At 43.7% G+C, this 22,665-nt stretch overlaps 1 protein-coding gene across 2 annotated transcripts in view; it reads right to left on the reverse strand.

Moving 5' to 3' along the window:
• Nucleotides 1-8,753: 8,753 nt before the first annotated feature.
• lin9 (lin-9 DREAM MuvB core complex component) overlaps nucleotides 8,754-22,665 on the reverse strand; it is a 60,153-nt gene continuing 46,241 nt past the window's right edge. For both annotated transcript variants that reach the window (XM_043687285.1, XM_043687284.1), the window contains 2 exons: nucleotides 13,647-13,744; nucleotides 8,754-10,313 (listed from right to left, as the gene is read on the reverse strand). In XM_043687285.1, the coding sequence (XP_043543220.1) occupies nucleotides 10,208-10,313; nucleotides 13,647-13,744 (204 nt within the window). In that variant the 3' untranslated portion in view covers nucleotides 8,754-10,207. The remainder of the gene's footprint in view (nucleotides 10,314-13,646; nucleotides 13,745-22,665) is intronic.

A 22,665-nucleotide genomic window follows, 5' to 3' on the forward strand; every position in this document is an offset into this window, starting at 1 on the left:
GACACAGCCGCCACGTCACCAGCCCAATGCGTCACATCCGACTCCCTCACCGGAAACAAACACCGCAAACGCCAGCCCTCGCTGGTTCCGGATAAAAACACGCCCACCGTCCGGCCGCGCCCACTGCCTCGCCTCGCCCCGCTCCCTTACCCATCCTGACGGAACAATAGCCGTGCCCCCGGCCGCGCGGCCATTGCCGCACGTAACCCCGCCCACTTTCCTTGGCCCGACCCACTTCCCTCAGCACGCCCCCGCACCTCAAACCCGGCCACGTGCCGAGCACTGAGCCCCGCCCACTTTGTGACCCCACGTTCACTCAAAACTGCACCGCCCACTTCGCCCAACGACCCGCCCTCTTCCGCGCGGTTGGCTCTCCACAACGGGGCCCGCCCTTCAGCCCAGTGCCCCGCCCTCTAGGCGGGACACGCCACGCATCGGACAGGAGGACGCGCACCTCTCGCTCCGCCCCCCCGCCGGGGACACCCGGATGGAGTCGTTGCTAGGAGACGGACAGGCGAGGCCTCGCCAGTTTCAGAGGCCTGGCGCCTCACACTGAACGGGTCTCGTTGTGAGCTGAGTGAGTGCAGTTCCAGACACATATTTACCACAAAGAAACACGGCCGAGGGAGGGAGGGATACATTGTGAAACTTGAAAGGGTTCAGAAAAGATTGACGAGGATGTTGCCAGGGTTGGAGGATCTGAGCTACAGGGAGAGAGGCTGAACAGGCTGGGGGCTGCTTTCCCCCTGGGCTCCTCAATGGTCAGAGAGAGATTGAGGAATAAATATCTAAGGAGGCCGCAGATAACTGTAAGAATAATGGGGTTGTAAATAATAGGAGTCTTGGACGGAGAGACATTTGTTTAGTGTGTTTTCACGCAGTGTGTTGATGGCTGTATGAGAGGATGGGCATAACTTGACCTCCTCCTGGGAAATTAGGCAGGGCATGTGGCAAAAGTGTTATTGGGGGAGCACTTTTGGGACCAGTGACCAGAAATCCATTAGATTTAAAACAGCTATGGAAAAGGATAGATCTGGTCCGCAAGTTAAAAATTCTAAACTGGGGCAAGACCAGTTTCGATGGTCTTAAACAGAAACTTTCAAAAGTTGGTTGGGGGAAGGCTGTTTGAAGGCAAAGGGATGTCTGGTAAGTGGGAGGCTTTAAAAAATTAGTTAAGGAGTGTTTAGGGCCAGCATGTTCCTGTTAGAGTGAAGGGTAAGGCTGGCAGGAGTAGGGAACCCTGGACGACGACGACTTATTGAGGCCCGAGTCAAGAAAAAGGAGGAGACATATGACATGCATTGACAGCTGGGATCAAATGAATTTCTTGAGTATAGAAAGTGTTACAGTACACTTAGAGATGTCAGGAGGGCTAAAAGGAGACACAAGATGGCTGTGGTAGATAAGGGCTAAAGAATATCTAGGGAGAGAGTAGGGCCTTCTAAAGTTCAACAAAGTTGTCTATGTGCAGAGCCATAACAGATGGGTGAGATCCTATATGAATAATTCTCGTCAGTATTTACCATCGAGAACGGTATAGATGTTAGGGAAGTTGAGGAAATAAATAGTGAGATCTTGAAGAGAATCCATAATATAGAAGTATGGGTGGCACGGTGGCACAGTGGTTAGCACTGCTGCCTCACAGCGTCAGAGACCTGGGTGCAATTCCCGCTTCAGGCAACTGTGTGGCGTTTGCACAATCTCCCCACGTCTGTGTGGGTTTCCTCCGGGTGCTCTGGTTTCCTCCCACAGTCCAAAAATGTGCAGGTCAGGTGAATTCGTAGTGTTAGGTGAAGGGGTAAATGTAGGGGAATGGGTCTGGGTGGGTTGCTCTTCGGAGGGTCGGTGTGGACTTGTTGGGCCAAAGGGCCTGTTTCCACACTGTAAGTAGTCTAAAAAAAAGTAGTGCTGGATATCTTAAATGCCTGCGACCTGATGAAGTATACCCCAGGACTTTGTGGGAGGCTAGGGAGGAGGGGAGGCGATGACCTAGTGATATTATCACTGGACTGTTAATCCAGAGACCCAGGTAACATTCCGAGGACCCGGCTTTGAATCACACACCATGGTAGTTGGTGGAATTTGAATTCAATGAATATCTGGAATTAAGAATCGAATAACTACCATAAATCCATTGCCAACTGACAAAAAAATCCATCTGGTTCACTAATGCCCTTCAGGGAAGGAAGTCTGCTGTCTCTACCTGGTCTGGCGTACATGTAACTCCAGACCCACAACAAAGTGGTTGACAATTGCCCTCTGGGCAATTAGGGATGGGCAAGAAATGCTGCCTAGCCACCGACACCCTCATCCTGTTAAAGAATAAAAAGAAATTGTATCATCAACAGCCAATGGCGAAGTGCCCAAAGTTTGGAGGCTAATATTGTGTCATCATTTAAGAAAGGTTGTAGGGAAATGACTGGGAACTACAGACCAGTGAGCCTAACATCTGTGGTGGATAAGTTGTTAGAAGGGATTCTGGGAGACAGGATCTACAGGCAGTTGGAGAGGTGAGGACTCATTTTGGATAGTTGCACGGCTATGTGCATGGGAAATCATGTCTCATGAACTTGATTGAGTTTTTTGAGAGGGTGACTAAAAATGTTGATGAGGGCAGTGTGGTAGACGTTATCTACATGGAATTTAGCAAGGCCTTTGACAAGAGACTGCATGATAGGTTTTTGAGTAACGTTAAATCTCACGTGATCCGGGGAGAGCTAGTCAATTGGATGCAAAATTGGCTTGATAGTAGAAGGTTTATTCCAAATGGAAAGCCTGTGACCAACAGTGTGCCATGGGGGTCAGTCCTGGGTCCTCTGTTATTCATCATTTATATAAATGGTTTGATGTGAATATGAGAGGTATGGTTAGTAATTTTACAGATGACACCAAGATAATGGACAATGAAGAAGATTATCTGAGAATACAGTAGATCTTGCTCAACTGGGCCAGTGGGCTGAGGAATGGCAAATAGAGTTTAATTTAGAAAAAATGCAAGGTGTTGCATTTTGAAGGTCAAACCAGGGCAGGACTTACACAGTCAAGGGTAGGGCCCGAAATTCCTGAAGAAGGGCTCATGCCCGAAACGTCGATTCTCCTGCTCCTTGGATGCTGCCTGACCTGCTGCGCTTTTCCAGCAACACATTTTCAGCCCGAAAGAGTACTATAGAACAAAGAGATCCAGGAATACAGGTTCTTAGCTCCTTGAAAATGGAGTCACAGGTAGATAGGGTAGTGAAGAAGGCATTTGGCATGCTTGCTTTCATTAGTCAGAGCATTGAGGATAAGAGTTGGGAGGTCTTGTAGCAGTTGTACAAGACATTGATAGGGCCGTATTTGGAGTAATGCATGCAGTTCTGGTCACCCTATTAGAGAAAGGATATTATTAAACCAAAAAGAGTGCAGAAAAGATTTACTAGGATGCTATCAGAATTGAAAGGTTTGAGTTACAGGAAGAGGCTGGATAGGCTGGGACTTTGTTCCCCTGGAGTGTAGTGAAAACTAATTGTCCCCAATTCCTTTTACTAATAAAAGGGCTTTCCTTTTGTTTAAGTTGCCAGTATCTTTTCATGTTCCCTCTTTGCTTTACATTTGCTTTTTGATGACTCTTTTTAATCTCTATATTCAGCCAGGATCTCAATTATACAGTAGTCCTCTCCGTACCCGCGGGGAATACGTTCCATGACCTACCACGGAAACCCAAAACCGTGGATAGGAGCGAAGCCATTCACTTCAATTGGAAACGTGCCTTCCTGGCAGCGTCCTGGTCCCTGGTTCCGGAAGGCTCTCTATAATATGGTCAGCTCACGGTAAACTCCACAGGTAACTGAAACCGCAGAAAACAATTTCGCGGATACAGGGTTTGCCCTGTGTTTTCAACCGGACATTTCTCCTTTATCATAACTTCTTCTTTTGTAATCAGGATTTGTTTGCCCTATCTTTCACTCTTCATGGAATTTACCTTCTCTGTACTTTCTTTGAAGGTAGAATATTGTTCAGTTACCGTTTTTCCTGTCTGCCTTTGATTCCTGTGTATCTGGGTCAACTTCATTCTCACACCTTTGAAGTCAGTTTTGCCCCATTATTCTCACCCTGGATTGTTCTTTGTATTTTTCCACTGTCATCCCTAACCTTTTATAACGATCACTGTCCCCTAAAATTTCTCACTCTGGCATTTGATCTTGCCCCATCTAATTTCTAAGAATTAGGTCTAGCTATGGCTCCTTCCTTGTTGAACTGAAAATGCTCGGCTTTAGAAATTCTCTTGAACACAATCTAAAAAAGGGGAAGCACAGTTAGCCAGTTGGAAATCTTTAGAAAGTTAGATTTGCACTTAAGTGAGCCTCCAGTGAGGCAGCCCAGTCTTGTCTGTCAAATATATGCTCAGAAATAGTTGAATAAGGGCTTATGAGCTCCTACAGGAAGCTACACCAAGTGGACCATAGCTTTAAAACAAAAGGCTCTGGAGGGACCTCAGACCTCTTGGCACATGTGTGTGTGGTGATGGTCACCTTCAAATCAGTTTTTATTTCTTATTTGGTGAAGAGATGTGGGTGTTGCTGACCAGGACAGCATTTATTGTCTACTCCTAAGTGCCTGTGAGGAGGCTTGGTCTTTTCATGTGACTTTAACAATATGAGATGACTGGACAACTGCCTCCATTTGCAGTTGGGTGAAAGTGTTGTGGAATTGGTAACACAGCCCAGTATAGGGTGGGGCAATTTCAGGACCTTTACCAGGAAACTTCAATGTCAGTTCTCCACAGGTGACAGAGGAAACAGTCTCTGACCATAACCCCATTGACTGATAGAAATATGTTTCTGAATTACAAATATATGATATATATTGATTAGGCATTTAATTGGACCTAAATTTCAACACCTCAGACACTGTCATCAACTCCTTCCAGTAGTTCACTGTCTTGATTACACATCAGGCCTGTGCCCGCTCTTTGAAAGAATTATCCATTTATTTACTTACACTCCCCTTTCCTGAGAGTGCTGCACAAAGATTTCCCAAAAGGTATTTGTCCCATTCCATTTTAAAGTTATTACTGAAGATGTTTCCACCACCTTTTCTGGCATTGAATTCCACTTTGTAAGAATTGTCTGAGTAAATATCACTCCCTTCAACTTCCCTCAGTTCTCATCCATGAGGCTACTACTCCCTCTTGAAAATAGACCAAAGATCAGAGAATAACTCACTTCCTGACTCCCTGAAGCCTGACCAACATCTATAAGTCAGGATGGCAATGGAATACTCCCCACTTGCCTGGATGAGTGTAACTCCAACAGCACTTAAGAAGCTTGACACCATTCAAGACAAAGCAATCCACTTGATTGGCACCACATCCACAAGCGTCAACTCCCTCCACACTCCGTTGCAGCAGTGTGTACTACTTACCAGTTGCACTGCAGAAATTCATCCAGGATCTGAGACAATATCTTCCAAACCCATGACCCCATCCATCTAGAAGGACAAGGGCAGCAGATACATGGGAACACCACTATCTGCAAGCTCCCTTCCAACGCACTCAGCATTCTGACTTGGAAATATATCACTGTTCCTTCAGTCTTGTGGGTCAAAATCCTGGAATTCGCTCCCTCATGGCATTGTGGAGCAACCCAGAGCACACTGACTGCAGCAGTTCAAGAAGGCAGCTCACCACCACTTTCTCAGTGGCAACCAGGGGATGAGCAATAAATGCTGGTCCAACCAGCAACACCCACATCCCATAAATGAATAAAAAAGTGTTTAAAACATTACTAAATCGCCCTTTGATGTTGAATTCACTGGACTATGTGACAGTAGACCACCTGTAAATATTGACATTTCCTGGGGATCCAGCACATTCCTGGTAACTTGTAAAGACTGAGCCACTTCTGTATAACGTTAATACAAATCGAGAGACTATCTCTAAATGCTAATCCACCCCGGGGACATCCTAGGAATGCTAACCCACTGCCTGATACATACACACTTATTGTCAGAGACTCCTGCAAATGCTGAAACACCCTGTAAATACTGACAGACTCCCAGAACCCTCTTTAAATACTAATACACTACCAGAGGACGGCAGATGCTGGAAATCAGAGCTGAAAAAGTATTGCTGGAAAAGCGCAGCAGGTCAGGCAGCATCCAAGGAACAGGAGAATCGACATTTCGGGCATAAGCCTGAAGAAGGGCTTATGCCCGAAACGTCGATTCCCCTGTTCCTTGGATGCTGCCTGACCTGCTGCGTTTTTCCAGCAACACATTTTCAACACTACCTGAGAACCCCACGTAAATACAGCCACACTCGAGGGACTCCCCTGTAAATACTAACACACTCCCCAGGGACCACCCTAGGTAAATACTAACACACTCCAGAGATCCCCCTGTAAATACTGACACACCCCCTTGTAAGTACTGAGACACTCTCCAGGGACTGCCCACTGTAAGTACTGACATACCCCCCAGGGATTCCCCTGTAAATACGGAGATATTTCAGGGACCTCTTGTAAACACTGAGTTGCCAGGGAGCTCATGGCTACTCAGAACTTGCTACATCATTATATTCTGTTATATTAATGAACAGAAAATGGCAGTGCAATATGTCAGATTACTGTTAATCCATTCCAATAGGTGAACATCTGTAAAAATAAATTTGTTGTCCAACCCAGTGTATATAAATCAATAGCTTTTAGAAACAGTAATTTATCTTCGAGATTGTTCTGCATGTTGCATATGTTTACAGACTTCATTATTCCTGACTATCCCTATAAGAAATATGTCTATGTATTCAAATAATTAATTTCTAACAAAAAGACAAATGGGGATATGAACAGTAGATGCAGAAAGGTAGTTTTCCCTTGTTGTAGTGCCTAGGTCCAGAGGGTGTAATTTCAGAATGAGGGGTCTCATGTTAAAGACAGAGGTAAGGAAGAATTTCTTCTTTCAGAAGGAAGTGAATTTGTGGAAATCTTTACTGCAGAGGGTCGTAAATGCTGGATCAAGCAGTATATTCAAGGCTGAGATAATTTTTAATCAGGAAGAGAATCAAAGATTAGGGGGAAAGAGGTAGGAATTCAGTTATAGATTATCAGATCAGCCATGATCTCAATGGCAGAGCAGACTTAGTGGGCTGAATGCCTTGTTACTGCTTCTACAGTTTTAAAAGGCCAGTTAAAGATGAAAGTAATGAAGACCACCAGGTCACTGATGCTTTATGTCCTGGTTGCTTAAGATCAACAGAAAGGTCTTCGTATGAAATGTGAGCTGACCTCGAGTAGGGGTTTTCCAAGGAGGTGATTGCTGTTCTGACATTGGAAGGACTTTTCCCAAATCCATTGGTGAAAAGGATTGAAAAAGGGGAGATTTACCAGTTCCTAGAATTAGGATGTCAACAAAAGGTCAGAGTCAGGAACCAGACTTCTTCAGGGGTTAGTCCTCATCAGGGTATGGTCCCTCATGAGGACTGAACATCATGCAGCCATATCTCTGTAATGGTTACTCTCTCATAGTTTCTAGCTTGAATCTGTGCCTGCAGCTCATGTAATTTGTTTCATACAATTTTGAAGCTTGACATTGTAAAACTATATTTTTGATTTGCAGCCTTGTTCTTCGGTTTGTCGTTTTCTTGACTTTGGGGCTTTCTTCATGAACCAACTTGGAAAAGACAGGAGCTGGGAACAAGATTAAAAAAACAGACGTGGGGTCGGAGCAGCGGGGAATTGACCTCGAATGATAGTAACATGACAGTCTACCACAGAGGCAATGCTATATGGTTGGAGCTACTGCCTTTTTGAGGGATATGTTAAATAGAGGAGTGATCAGCTTGCTCAGGTGAACAGGTAGTGGATTCTGATTCTGTTGGACCACATCCATCACAGTTATCGTCAAAAACTGGAAGGTATTGGGTCATATTTGTGTAAAATGGAACTTGGTTGTAAAAAAAATTCCACATTAGCAATGTTCTATCCAAATCCTGTTTGTTGTGCATGCCTAGTTTATTACACTGCCCCACTCCCTTTAAGACTGCTGCACACTTTCTTGTGCATGCTTCATTTGTCCTCCTGCACATTAAGTTCTGAACTGCTGCGGGACTACACATCTTAGAGGCAAAAGTGAGGACTGCAGATGCTGGAAACCAGAGTCTAGATTAGAGTGGTGCTGGAAAAGCACAGCAAGTCAGATGGCATCCAAGGAGCAGGAAAATCGACGTTTCGGGCCCTTCATCAGCTGATGAAGGGCTTTTGCCTGAAACATTGATTTTCCTGCTCCTTGGATGCTGCGCTTTTCCAGCACCACTCTAATCTACATATCTTAGAGGTCAATGCTTGTGGTGCAAAATTAATTCACTTACAATGATCTTCCGTCGATCTTTAACACTGCAACAAAAGGGACTCCACAACACACCAGATCACTTCGGCACAAAGTGAATTAGTAGTTTTGTGTGAACATGTGACCAGAACAACAATAGAAAAAGGCACAACAGGAAGGGAAAGAGTGCACATAAAAGCAAGAAGTGAATGAGAGAAAGGAAGATGTGTGCACAGAAGGATGGTGAGAGAGTACACCAGAGCAATTAAAGGATCCAGAGCAATTAAAACAGAAAAAAAAAGGAGGTATAGTACATTAGAAAGCAGAAACACAGACTGTACAAAAGGAGAAAGTATTAGACTTTAGTGTGAGAAAGACAAAAAGACGAAAGAAGTTTAAAAATCAAAAACTGATGGAAGGAACTAAACAGATGGAGGGGAGAGAGCCTTATCTTTAATTATATATTATCTTTATTTATAAATATTTAAAGCTGCTTTCAATTTTATACACCATACAAAAGGTAACATATCTGAAAAGGCAGTACTACATACACTAATTCTGATTTAATTACAACAGTATATAGAACTATCTGGTTGAAATTCCAAGAAACTTTGAGAGTGCAAGGGGAAGATGATTCTATTTACACTGAAAACTAGGAAGGGAGAAAGAAAAAAAAAACAGAGGCACTAGTACTAACAAAAGATACAGACTTAAAAAAATTCAACCATAACCAAGTACAAAACTTGTTAAAGTTCGAAAATAATAGTTCTGTGAACATTTTTTTGCTTTTTTTTTTAAACATTTAAAAAGTCACCTCAGTTTCTCCATCCCAGGATTGCTCAATATTCAAAAATGGGTTATTTGGATCGATTCCCCCTAAACTTACACTTCAATTTGGAAATTTATTAAAGATTCAAAACTTTACAATAATCTACATTAAACTGGAAACACTTATTTACCCACTCATTACAATATAAACATTTAAACACATTTAAAAAGAACGACCAACTTTCATATGACAGGTTTGCTCCATTGCATCTCTTGCATGAACAGTCTTGTGATTTGGAGAGAGATGGGTGCAAAGAGAAAGGATGGGCAGTGTGGTGTAAGAGAACTTCAAGATATTTTCAATAGAATCCCAACCATCACAATAAACTACTTGTTTACACATTGGGGAATAGAAAGCTCCTCAGTTGCATGAAGTGATACACATTTTATCAATGTCTCCTGACAGTATCAACCCCTTCTCCAGACTTCTCACTGTGGCCCCACCAGCAGTGCAGAGAATCGCACAAAATAGATCTGATGAGTTTGGGATCTTTCCTCAAAGCCAGAGAGGAACATAGTATTGTGGTTGGGGGCTGATGGTGCTACACTGACTAAACCTGTTGAGTAGGACAGCAGGCCATTTAGTGACCAGAACCTGTCTCAAATGCTGCAGGAGAGAAATCAGGACAAAAACAGAGGCAGATGAAAAATCTCGAGCACCAGGGAACTCCAGGACTGGAAGATGCAACCAGTGCATCTGGAGATGGCCGTCACGACATTCCTTTTTGTGTTTTTAAAAATAAAAACTATTTACATTTTTACATAATTCAGCTCAACATCCCTCAGGATAAGTCAATATCTACCTAAGTTTACAGTTACTATTTACAGTTAGAGAAAGCATGAGTAATAAACCTTTAAATGGCCAAACATACAAAAATAAATCAGATTCCTGAAGAGCTCAGGCTGCTGCTGCTGCGCTACATATTTAATGAAAAAGTACAGAGTAAGAGCACAGAAATTGCTCTCCCTGTCACATGTGTTTTAGTTAAACTTAAAAAAAATCTTCTTTCCTTCTGCCACTCACTGGCTGAGGCTTCACCCCATGCGGCTGTCCTGGACAAAAGTTCATCACTTTCCTTCAATCCCTGTTGGTGTTGTTGGCCGTGAAGGCGTGGAGGTTCCCCATCTGGCTGAGGCCACTCTGGATGTGGGCAACGTGGATTTCAACATTGTTTTGGAAGCAGCTACGGAAACAATAACTTGTGTTTAGATCACCCATTTAACGAGGCAGAACATTTTGAAGTAGATTAGACCAAAAGGTGAACCAAAGAGGCAGACTTTGAGAATCAGAAAGAAGGGAAAGGGGTGGAGGGAATTCTTGTGCTTAGGATTTTGGCAGCTTGCAGATATGGTCAGCAGTGGTGGAGTAAATGTAGTTTGGAAATGTGGAAATTGTCAGACCTGGCATCTGTTATGGTGAAAGGTGTGATAAGACATCAGGTGAGCAGTGTGATGACAGAGGAGCAGTGGATAGAGCTAATGATGAGTGTCATGACAGATGTGGAAAGTAATGGTGGATTTTGGATAATGTCGCATATAGATCAGGAATAGGAGGAGGCCAAGGAGGTAGATCTTTGGGGGATTCCAGAGGTAGCAGAGTGGGAATGGGAATAAAAAAACCTTTGCAAGTGATATAACTGATAGGGTGCAGTGGAACTAGGCAACTTGGGAACAGCCATTCAGCCCCTCAAGCCTGTTCTACCACTCAATAATACTATGGCAGATCTGTGGCTTAACTCCATATACCCGTCTTTGGCCCAGATCCCTTAATACCTTTGCTTAACAAAAATTTATCCATAAAATAAAAGCAAATTACTGCGGATGCTGGAATCTGAAACCAAAAGAGAAAATGCTGGAAAATCTCAGCAGGTCTGGCAGCATCTGTAAGGAGAGAAAAGAGCTGACGTTTCGAGTCTAACTGACCCTTTGACAAACGGTCAGTTAGACTCGAAACGTCAGCTCTCTTCTGTCCTTACAGATGCTGCCAGACCTGCTGAGATTTTCTAAAAATGTATCCATCTTGGATTTAAAATTAACAACTGACCCAGCATCCATTGCCATTTGTGGAAGAGATGCCAAACATCTCCCACTCTGTGTGGATGTAGAAGTGCTTCCTGACATCTCTCCTGAAGGGTCTGGCCCTAATTCTCAGAATGTGTCCCCTAGTTGTAGAGTCTACAACCTATGGAAATAGTTTATCTACTCTGCAGTTTCCTGTTAATATCTTGAAGACTTTGATCAGATGACCCCTTCACCTTCTAAATTTGAGAGAGAACAGGCCTAATTTGTATTATCATTCCTTATAACTTAAACCTTGAAGTCCAGGTATCATTCTTGTAAATCTGTTATACTTCTCTAGGGCCAATATATTCTTTCTAAGGTGTAATGCCCAGATCTACTTAAAGTCCTCCAAGAGGGGTCTAACCAGGAATTTGTATAACTGCATCCTTGTATTCCAGTTCTCAAGATAGAAAGGTCAGCATTGTTAGCTTTCTTTCTGATTTTCTGTACCTGCGTGACTTTTGAAGCTTCGATACACCTGAAACCCTCCCTGAGGTCTCTTTGGACATACATTATATTTAACTTCATACCACCCAAAAGGTACCCTGATCTATAAATGCTCATTTTTATTGCTGATACTGAATTCCATCTGTGATGGGAAAGAGAGAGGCAGTTCCACCCAGGTACAGAATGAGGATGTTCTAGTCAAAAGCTTGAGAAGGGCAAGGAGGAAAGGTTTACGTTTGCCACAGTCACAGAGGATGTCATTTGGATTGTAACACTGATTAAGGATGTTCTGGTCCTCTGGCAAGGGGCTGAAAACTGAAGAGATTCAAACAAGGAATTCTAGCAGAGATGGGCACAGATTTAGTATGACAATACATTCACATACTTAAGGGAAAAGGGAATTACCGATGGGATCATTGTCTGCAAGACTAGAAAATTAATAGGAACATAGCAAGAGGAGTAGGCCATTTAGCCCATTGAATGTGTATCACAGCTGATCAAATAATTCAGTGTCTTTTACTCACCCCATCACTATTGGCCTACAAGTTGTTGGCCATCAGCAAATTATCAATCTCCAGCTTCAACATACTCAAAGACTGAGCCTCCACAGCCCCCTGAAGTAGAGAATTCCAAAGGATCACATCCTCTGAGTAAACTAATTTCCAAATTGGCCAGAAGTAGTACTCCCTTATTTTTAAATTGTGCCTCTGGTTCGAAACTCTCCAACCAGTGGAAACATCTGACTTGTATCTATACTGTCTATATCCCTTAAAGTATTCAGTAAGTTTCAGCGAGATCACCTCTCATTCTTCAAAACTTTACAAAATACAGGACAGTGTGCGCAATCTCTCTTCGTTAAACACTCCCACCATCCTGGGAACACGTCTGGAAGAGTGAATCTTCTTCAGCCAGTGAATGGTGATAAATTTAAATGGGAAAGTACAATTCTTCAGGAAAGGCAGCCATTGGAAACAAACAATATCACCTGGTGTGGAGACAGGAAGGGATGGTGAATGGCCTGCAGTTCAGCAGGAATGGGATCAAGAGAACAGTAGGCAACTCTTACAGATAAGAGAGGGTGGTGTGTTTAAAAATTCTTTGATGGGATGTGGGTGATTCTGGCAAGACGGGCGTTTGCTGCCCATCTCTTATTGTCTTTGAATGGAGTGACAGTATGTTAGGCTTAAAAACAATTATCAAACCAGACCATTAAGGGTTAATTGCTCATGGCAATGAGCAACTGAAGGAAAGTGGAAAAGTACATGAAGAACAGCCTGCCTTGACTGGGAGGTAACCATGTGACATTATTTTCTGTGAGAAGTGTCCTGTTGTGCAGTTACATGGGGCTATCTGGATTTGTTTCTCAGCCTGTTTTGGAAAAGTACTGCAGTCATTATGAGGAGGAGGTGCAGCACAAAATCTAGATTCAGAAAAGTATCAATATCAGGGACCTTTCTCCACTCATCGGACTTTTCACTGCAGGGTTAGTGCCATGGAATAGGAGACAGAACCCAGAGTGTCATTGTCACCAAAGACCTCAATGAAGAGAAGGTAGTGTGAGACTCAGTCATCTCTAATATATGCTAAGTAAATTAAGCCAATCGATCTGCTTTATATTTAAATATATGCAGATTCTCGTATTAATCTTGATCATGCCTTAAAAAGTACCCATTAGGTACTTTCAGCCTGACAATACAGTGACTTGAGGCCACTGTTGTGGGTCTGGAGTCACGTGTGAGCCAAGCCAGACTAGGTAAGGATGGCAGATTTGCTTTCTTGAAGGATATTGGTTAAACCAATCTGTTTTTAGGAACAAGCAATTTTATAAGCTGGTCGCCATTGTGGAGGCCAGCTATCAATTTTGCATTCCTGAACTGAACTCCACCAGCACCCAGGAGGAGATGTAAACCCATGACCCCAGAGCATTTACCTCAGCATTACCACTACAACACCATCTTGCACATCCCTCCTGGCTGAACCTGTTTAGGAGGAAACCATGATCCACCTACCTTATGTTCGAAGCATCTATAGAACTTTTGATGTCATTCAAAGAGTCCGTCAATGATTTGAATTCAAAAGAGTTTAAGTCCCCTCCTTCTGCCAGACACTGTGGGGGGTTGGGGGTGGGTGGGAGAAGACGACAGAAGTTCAGTGAATTCAGTTCCATTTAAAAAAGGCAGTCAATACTTAAACTCTGAAATGCAAAATGTGCATGACTTTAGAAGATAGAAGTCAGCCCATCAAAACTCAACTCTCCTACTCTGTTAGCAAATTTTAAGAAGATTTGTAGCTCAGGTGGAGGTTCTGGATGTAGGTTTGCTCGCTGAGCTGAAAGGTTAATTTTCAGACATTTCATCACCATAGAGTCATGGATGTACAGCATGGAAACAGACCCTTCAGTCCAACCCGTCCATGCCGACCAGATATCCCAACCCAATCTAGTCCCACCTGCCAGCACCCGGCCCATATCCCTCCTAACCCTTCCTATTCATATACCCATCCAAATGCTTCATAAATGTTGCAATTGTACCAGCCTCCACCACATCCTCTGGCAGCTCATTCCATACACGTACCACCCTCTGCGTCTCCTCTGTAATCTGGACATTTTGCAACATCTTTCCGATATACTAGGTAACATCTTCAGTGAGCCTCCGGATGAAGCACTGCTGGTGTTTCCTCTTTTCTATTTATACATTTGGGTTTCCTGGAGTTGGTGATGTCATTTGCTGTAGTGACATCATTTCCTGTTCTTTTTCTCAGAGGGTGGTAAAGGGGATCCAAGTCAATGTGTTTGTTGATAGAGTTCCGGTTAGAATGCCATGCTTCTAGGAATTCTCGTGCGTGTCTTTGTTTGGCTTGTCCGAGGATGGATGTGTTGTCCTAGTCAGAGTGGTGTCCTTCCTTATCTGAACGTAAGGATACTAGTGAGAGAGGGTCATGTCGTTTGTGGCTAGTTGATGTTCATGTATCCTGGTGGCTAGTTTATGGCTTGGAAATGACTGCCAGACTACTCAGACCCCTTGGCATCATGGTAGCCCACAAACCCACCAACACACTAAAACAGCAGCTAATGAACTTGAAAAACCCCATACAGACAACAAGCAAAACTAATGTCATTTACAAAATACCAAGAACTATAACAAACACTACATTGGACAAACAGGCAGAAAACCAGTCACCAGGATACATGAACATCAACTAGCCACAAAGCGACATGACCCTCTCTCACTGGTATCCTTATATACGGATGAGGAAGGACACCACTTCGACTGGGACAACACATTCATCCTAGGATGAACCAAAGAGAGACACGCACGAAAATTCCTAGAATCATGGCATTCCAACCGGAAACTAACACATTGACTTGGATCCCATTAACCACGCCCTGCGAAAGAGAACAGGAAATGATGTCACCACAGGACAATGACAACACACTCAGTCACTCCCCTGGGCTGCTCCCAGGGCCTTTTCTTACGAATGCCCTGAAAATCATGCAAGTGCAGCCTGGTATTTACATGTTTCTCTGCTTAGCTATTACCATTGCTCAAAATCCACAGTGATTGTTGCCTGAAGCCCTCAACTCTCCGTCAGATAATTCCTGATGGAGTTATTGTTCAAGGACTGACTGCCAGACTATGAACCTTGTCTCGTACAAGACGAAAGGCTTGGTCAGATCAAAGAATCAATGTGACAATTACCCCATTATTACTGCATGACTTGTGAGATTAGGAAGGTCTTTCCTTTGATCTTAGTTCGGATTCACATAGCCAGTTTGAGCTGGGATGAGTAGTGAATGCTGCTATAATTGCTTCAGTCAAGATGAAGACCTTCCACTCGTCTACACATCGCAACAGCTTTTGCAATAATGTGGGTGTGGAGAGAGTTATACTGTGGACCTGTGAGGACAGTTTGCTGACATACAAGGTGTGCCTTGCTCAAAGGACAGTGACCATTTGCAGAAAGGTACATTAGGGTAAGCCTTATCACCTGTAGCTCAGTAAAAGAGCCAACGCTTTCAACCGAAGAGAGAAGAGGTGGTCTAAACTAATCTGCAGTGTTAGTTATTTTACAGCAACGGCACAATAGATGTGTATAATATATGCAGATGATAAAATAAAATTGCAAAGGGATGTTAATAGACTAGGTGAATGGGCAAGATTGTGGGAGATGGAGTTCAATGTAAGCAAGTGTGAGGTTATCCATTTTAGACTGTAAAAGTACAGATCAAGGTATGTCCTAGCTGGTTATGAAGTTAAATACAATTGATGTCCAAAGAGACTGGGGGGAATTCAGGTGCATAGATCTTTAAAATGTCATAAACAGATGCATAAAATAATCAAGACAGATAGTGGAATGCAGAAGTTATGTTGCAGTTCCACAAAACCCTGGCTAGACCCCACTTGGAGTACTCTGAGCAGATCTGGGCCCACACTTTTGGGATCATGCGTTGGCCATGGAGGAAATACAACATAGGTTTAGAAAAATGATATCTGGACTTCATAGGGTTACGAGGAGCAATTATACACATCAGGCATGTTTTCTCTAGAATTTAGAAGATTAAGGAGTAGTCTGACTGAAGTCTTCAAGATATTAACAGGAAGAGACAGGGTAGATACTCTATTCCCACTGGTTGGGGATTCTAGAACCAGGGGGCACATTCTGAGAATTAGGGCTGGATTGTTCACGAGAGGTGTTAGGAAGTACTTGTAAACACAGAGTGATAGATATTTCACATTCTCGTCCACAAATGACAGTGAATGCTGGATCAGATGTTAGATTTAAATCTGAGATAGATACATTTTTGATAAGTCATGGTATTAAGGGATATGGATTTAAGGCAGGTATATGGAGCTAGACTACAGACAACTGTGATCTCACAAATGACAGAACAGGATCAAGGGGCTGAATGGCTTACACCTGTTCCTTTGTTCCTCTACACCCACACCCACACAGTTCACAGTGATTTGGAAGGTGCACTTTTTTTTGACTATGATGTGGAGTGGGAAGAAGCTTTGTGAAGCAAGAACACTGACAAATGTTTAGTTTGAATGGCCAGTTTCCGCTGGATAAATTCAACTAAGGCAAATGAGTAGTACATAATGCCAATTTTACTCAGTGACTGCCACTCACTTACAGAAACCAATTAGCTCTGCTCAATTTCACTACATCAAATCTACATTCTGACTGGCCAGAGTAAACCTTCGCCCGTCACGCTCATGCTGGTTGCTGTGGTTCTGTTCGCCGAGCTGGAAGTTTTTGTTGCAAACGTTTCGTCCCCCGTCTAGGTGACATCCTCAGTGCTTGGGAGCCTCCTGTGAAGCGCTTCTGTGGTGTTTCCTCCGACATTTATAGTGGCCTGTCCCTGCCACTTCCAGTTGTCAGTTTCAGCTGTCCGCTGTAGTGGCCGGTATATTGGGTCCAGGTCGATGTGTTTGTTGATGGAGTTTGTGGATGAGTGCCAAGCTTCTAGGAATTCCCTGGCTGTTCTTTGTTTAGTTTGCCCTATAATGGTAGTGTTGTCCCAGTCGAATTCATGTTGCTTGTCGTCTGCGTGTATGACTACTAGGGATAGCTGGTTGTGGCGTTTCGTGGCTAGTTGATGTTCGTGGATGCGGATAGTTAGCTGTCTTCCTATATAGTGTTTTGTGCATTCCTTGCATGGGATTTTGTACACTACATTAGTTTTGCTCATGCTGGGTATCGGGTCCTTCGTTCTGGTGAGTTGTTGTCTGAGCGTGGCTGTTGGTTTGTGTGCTGTTATAAGTCCTAGTGGTCGCAGTAGTCTGGCTGTCATTTCAGAGATGCTCCTGATGTATGGTAGTGTGGCAAGCCCTTTGGGTTATGGCATGTCCTCGTTCCGTTGTCTTCCTCTTAGGCATCTGTTGATGAAATTGCGAGGATATCCGTTTTTTTTGGCGAATACCTTGTATAGGTGTTCCTCTTCCTCTTTTTGCAGTTCTAGTGTGCTGCAGTGTGTTGTGGCCCTTTTGAATAGTGTCACGTCTAGGAATGGGAGTTGGTTGTCCTTTTCTTTCTCTCTCGTGAATCGGATTCCTGTGAGTGTGGCGTTGATGATCCGGTGTGTATTCTCTATTTCCGTGTTTTTAATGATTACAAAGGTGTCATCACTCTGACCCAGAGTTTGGGTTGAATTTGTGGTAAGACTGTTTGTTCTAACCTTTGCATTACTGGACAGGGGACGAAACGTTTGCAACAAAAACTTCCAGCTCGGCGAACAGAACCACAGCAACGAGCACCCGAGCTACAAATCTTCTCACAAACTTTGATCATGCTAGTTTCTCACTATTCATTAGCCCTGTTCACAGACGTGATTTCACCAGGGTCTGTCACCCTAACCTCTGGCAGCTTTCCCTCCTTAGGACATCTCACCTGATTCTACTCCCTCTTCATTCTCTGCTACCACCCTAGATTTCTCCCTGAAATCTCTTCGCCACTTGTCTCCCTCAGGCTTTGCACAGGAACGTTAGCAGCCTTCTGTCTCGTTACGATGGGGGCTTGCGGCAGTAGTTGACTCTGTGCCTCCAAAGCCCCACACAGCAGAGGGAGACGGTGGGCTGAAAAGAAGGATAATTTGCTGGCCTCTTCTTTCTCTAGACCATCTCCTTGGCCAGCTGAGTTTTCTTTGTTACTGCTTGCTTCTTCTACTGCCTCTCCAGAAGTCACAACCAACAGAGATTGTGATGATTAAAAGCAGAGTACTGTAGGAGCTGGAGATCTGAAATAAGAACAGAAATTCTGGAGAAACTCAGCAGGTCTGGTAGCAGCTGTGGATAGAGAAAGAGAGTTACCGTTTCTAGTCTTGTATGACATTTTCTCTTGAGTTTCCGAAGAGGAGTCACACTGATCTTGAAACACTAACTTTGTTTCTCTCTCCAGCATTTGTAGTACTTTGCTTTTATTTGCATGTTTAATTCATTGCCACTTCTCCAAACAAGTTTTGGAGGGAATGCTGAGCAACAGGATTTACATGTACTTGGAAAGGCAAGGACTAATTCAGGACAGGGGTTAGATCAGAGTGGTGCTGGAAAAGCACAGCAAGTCAGGCAGCATCTGAGGAGCAGAAAAATCGACGTTTCGGGCAAAAGCCCTTCAGCAGGAATGGAGGCAGTGAGCTTCCAGGGTGGAGAGATAAAAGTGGAGTGGGGGGTGGGGAGAAGGTAGCAAAGACTGATTTGGGACAGTCATCATGGGAAATTTGTGCATGGAAAATAGTGTCTCACTAATTTGATTGCGTTTTTTGAAGTAACGAAGAGGATTGAGGAGGACAGAGCAGTGGATGTTCAACAAGGATCCTCATGGTAAACTGGTTAGCAAGGTCAGATCACATGGAATACAGGGAGAACTAGCTATTTGGATACAGAACTGGCTCAAAGATAGAAGACAGAGGGTGGTGGTGGAGGGTTGTTTTTCATCCATGGTCCTGGAGAGTATTGTTGAACAAAGAGACCTTGGAGTGGAGGTTCATAGTTCCTGGAAAGTGGAGTCGCAGGTAGATAGGATAGTGAAGGCAGCATTTGGTATGCTTTCCTTTATTTGATCAGTGTAGGAGTTGGGAGGTCATGTTGCGGCACAGGATATTGATTAGGTCACTTTTGGAATACTGCATGCAATTCTGTCTCCCTGCTGTAGGAAGAAGGTTGTGAAAGTTGAAAGCATTCGGAAAAAATTTACAAGGATGCTGCCAGAGTTGGAGGGTTTGAGTTATAGGACAGGCTGAATAGATTGGGCCTAGTTTCCCTGGAGGGTTGGAGGTTGAAGGGTGACCTTACAGAAGTTTATAAAATCATGAGGAGCATGGATAGGATAAGTAGACAAGGTCCTTTCCCAGGCTGGGCAAGTCCAAAACTAGAGGGTATAGGTTGAAGATTTAAAAGGACTAAAGGGGCAACTGTTTATCAGCAGGGGGTGGTGAGTGTATGGAATGAGCTGCCAGTGGAAGTGGTGGAGGCTGGTACAATTACAATGGTTAAAAGGCATCTGGATAGGTATATGAATATGATGGTTTAGAGGTATACTGGCCAAATACTGGAAAATGGGACTAAATTTATTTCAGATATGTGGTCGGCATGGATGAGTTGGACCGAAGGGTCAGTGTCTGTGCTCTATATCTCTATGACTCCATATGCCTACTTTGAAGAAGTTCTGCTTTTCTCTGATGGGATTTCTGTTTGAATCTTTCAGTTTATTCGCTCACACTGCTTTCTATTCCCCTCCTAGTGTTTTATAAAATATTGGCCAAACGTGCTTTCAAAGCCACATCTCCTTCCTCTGTGACTGTGTTGATGTTGGCACGGTGGCTCAGTAGTTAGCCCTGCTGCCTCACACCGCCAGGGACCCGGGTTCGATTCCAGCCTCGAATGACTATCTATTTGGTGTTTACACATTCTCCCAGTGTCTGCGTGGGTTTCCTCCCACAGTGCAAAGATGTGCAAGTTAGGTGAATTGGCTAAGCTAAATTGCCCATAGTATTCAGGGATGTGTAGGTTAGGTGCATTAGTCAGGGGTAAATGTTGAGTAATTGGGTCGGGGAATGGGTCTGGGTGAGTTACTCTTCGGTGGGTTGGTGTGGACTTGTTGTGCCAAATGGCCTGTTTCCACACTGTAGGGATTCTGTGATTTTCTATGATCTTCATTCACTACTTTCAACCGTCCTTGTAGCAGAAGTACAGATGCCCAGGAGGTCATAACCCAGTGACAGTTCACCATACAAAGTTAAAGTCCTGTTGTCCATCTGATGAAGGTGGCTGAACAAGGACAGATGTTGGTGACTTAGCAATGAATGTACTGAATTGACTGAATTGGCATGCTCCAAGACCTCCAAGTTGTGAAGAGACACCCAGGATAGGCTCGAGACAGTGAAGTTGGAAACAGTTCAGCCTTTGTGTTCAAGTTTCCACACTGTAGTGGGGATGAAGACTCGGGTTTGGTAGATCTGCGGGTTGCTGTTATTCCACACTCATTCACCTTGGCAAGAACAGCTGCAGCTTTTGTCATGTGTGCTGATTTCAGGATCAAATCATACATTGCTGGTGACTGTGAAGCTTAGATATATGAAGCTATCAACAACCTTTAACGTCATGTTATCAGTGCTAATAAAGACAGTATGGCGACGTCCTGTACGATGAAGTCTGTTTTCCTGATGCTGACATCAAATCAAGCTCTTTGCAGGTCTGAGGAAGTGTGTCCATTTGCTGCTACAGGGGTGTCTTATTAGTATAGGTTTGTCAGTATCAAGAAACACTCTGAAGACTTGATGCATCTTTGCCTTGGATCTCAGACAAGCAAGACTAAACACAGCGTTCCCTCAGTTCTGGTATATAAAAGTAAACAACCTTCAGATGAGATGAAAGCATGTGACAACAAAGGAGAACATGCCAAAGAGTGATGGTACCAGAACTTAACTCTGTTCAACCCCATCAGCAGATCTCAAAGATCTCAAAATTGGAGATATAGTGGACAGCGAAGAAGGTTACCTCAATTACAACAGGATCTTGACCAGATAGGCCAATGAACTGAGAAGTGACAGATGGAGTTTAATTTAGATAAGTGTGAGGTGCTGCATTTTGGAAAGGCAAATCAGGCTTGTACACTTACTGGTAAGGTCTTGGGGAGTGTTGCTGAACAAAAAGAGACCTTAGGGTGAAGGTTCATAGCTCTTTGAAAGTGGAGTCGCAGGCAGTTGGGTAGTGAAGGTGGCGTTTGATATGCTTTCCTTTATTGGTCAGAGTATTGAGTACAGGAGTTGGGAGGTCATGTTGCGGCTGTACAGGACATTGGTTAGGCCACTGTTGGAATATTGCGTGCAATTCTGGTCTCCTTCGTATCAGAAGGATGTTGTGAAACTTGAAAGGGTTCAGGAAAGATTTACAAGGATGTTGCCAGAGTTGGAGGATTTGAGCTACAGGGAGAGGCTGAACAGGCTGGGGCTGTTTTCCCCAGGAGCGTCGGAGGCTGTGGGGTGACCTCATAGAGGTTTATAAAATTATGAGGGGCATAGATAGGTTAAATAGGCAGAGTCTTTTCCCTGGGGTTGGGGAGTCCAGAACAAGAAGACATAAGTTTAGGGTGAGAGGGGAAAGATATAAAAGAGACCTAAGGGGCAACTCTTTCACACAGAGAGTGGTACGTGTATGGAATGAGCTACCAGAGGAAGTGGTGGAGGCTGGTACAATTGCAACATTTAAGAGACATTTGGATGGGTATATGAATAGGAAGGGTTTGGAGGGATTTGGGCCGGGTGCTGGCAGGTGGGATAGATTGGATTGGGATATCTGGTCGGCATGGACGGATTGGACCGAAGGGTCTGTTTATGTGCTGTACATCTCTATGACTCTATAACTTAAGATTCTACTGGATGGTTTAGAAGCTGAACTGGGCTATGGTTACATCACAAGAAGAAATTACTTGAATACCAGAAAGGTATATTTTGCAAGGTCATAGAGTAAGAGGATCTGGAGGCTTTAGAAAGATGCAAAAGAGGTTTACCAGGATGTCAACTGGATTGGACTGAATTATCTATGAGGATAAGAAGAACAAATTTGGATTGTTTTTACTCGAGCTTTGAAAGATGGGGGTGAGCTTTTGCAAGTAAATAAAATTATGAGATTAAAAATCACAACACCAGGTTATAGTCCAACAGGTTTAATTGGAAGCACCTGTTGGACTATAACCTGGTGTTGTGTGACTTTTAACTTTGTACACCCAGTCCAACACCGGCACCTCCGAATCAAAATTATGAGAGGCATGGATATGGTGGATAGTCTGAGACTTTTGCCCAAGTCAGAAATACTAGAGGCATAAATTTGAGAAGCAAGGAGATGTGCGAGGAAAGGATTTTACACAGATGGCTGGTAAGTTCCTGGAACATGCTGCCAGGGCGGTGATAGAGACAAATAGGATAGCAAGGTTTAAGAGGCATTTAGACAGATACGTCGACAGGCAAGGAATAGATCCATATCACTCTTGTTGCAGGCAGATGAAATTACTTTAGAATGGCATCATGGTTGG

Source organism: Chiloscyllium plagiosum, chromosome 3 (assembly GCF_004010195.1).
Source record: "Chiloscyllium plagiosum isolate BGI_BamShark_2017 chromosome 3, ASM401019v2, whole genome shotgun sequence".
NCBI classification, from domain to species: domain Eukaryota; kingdom Metazoa; phylum Chordata; class Chondrichthyes; order Orectolobiformes; family Hemiscylliidae; genus Chiloscyllium; species Chiloscyllium plagiosum.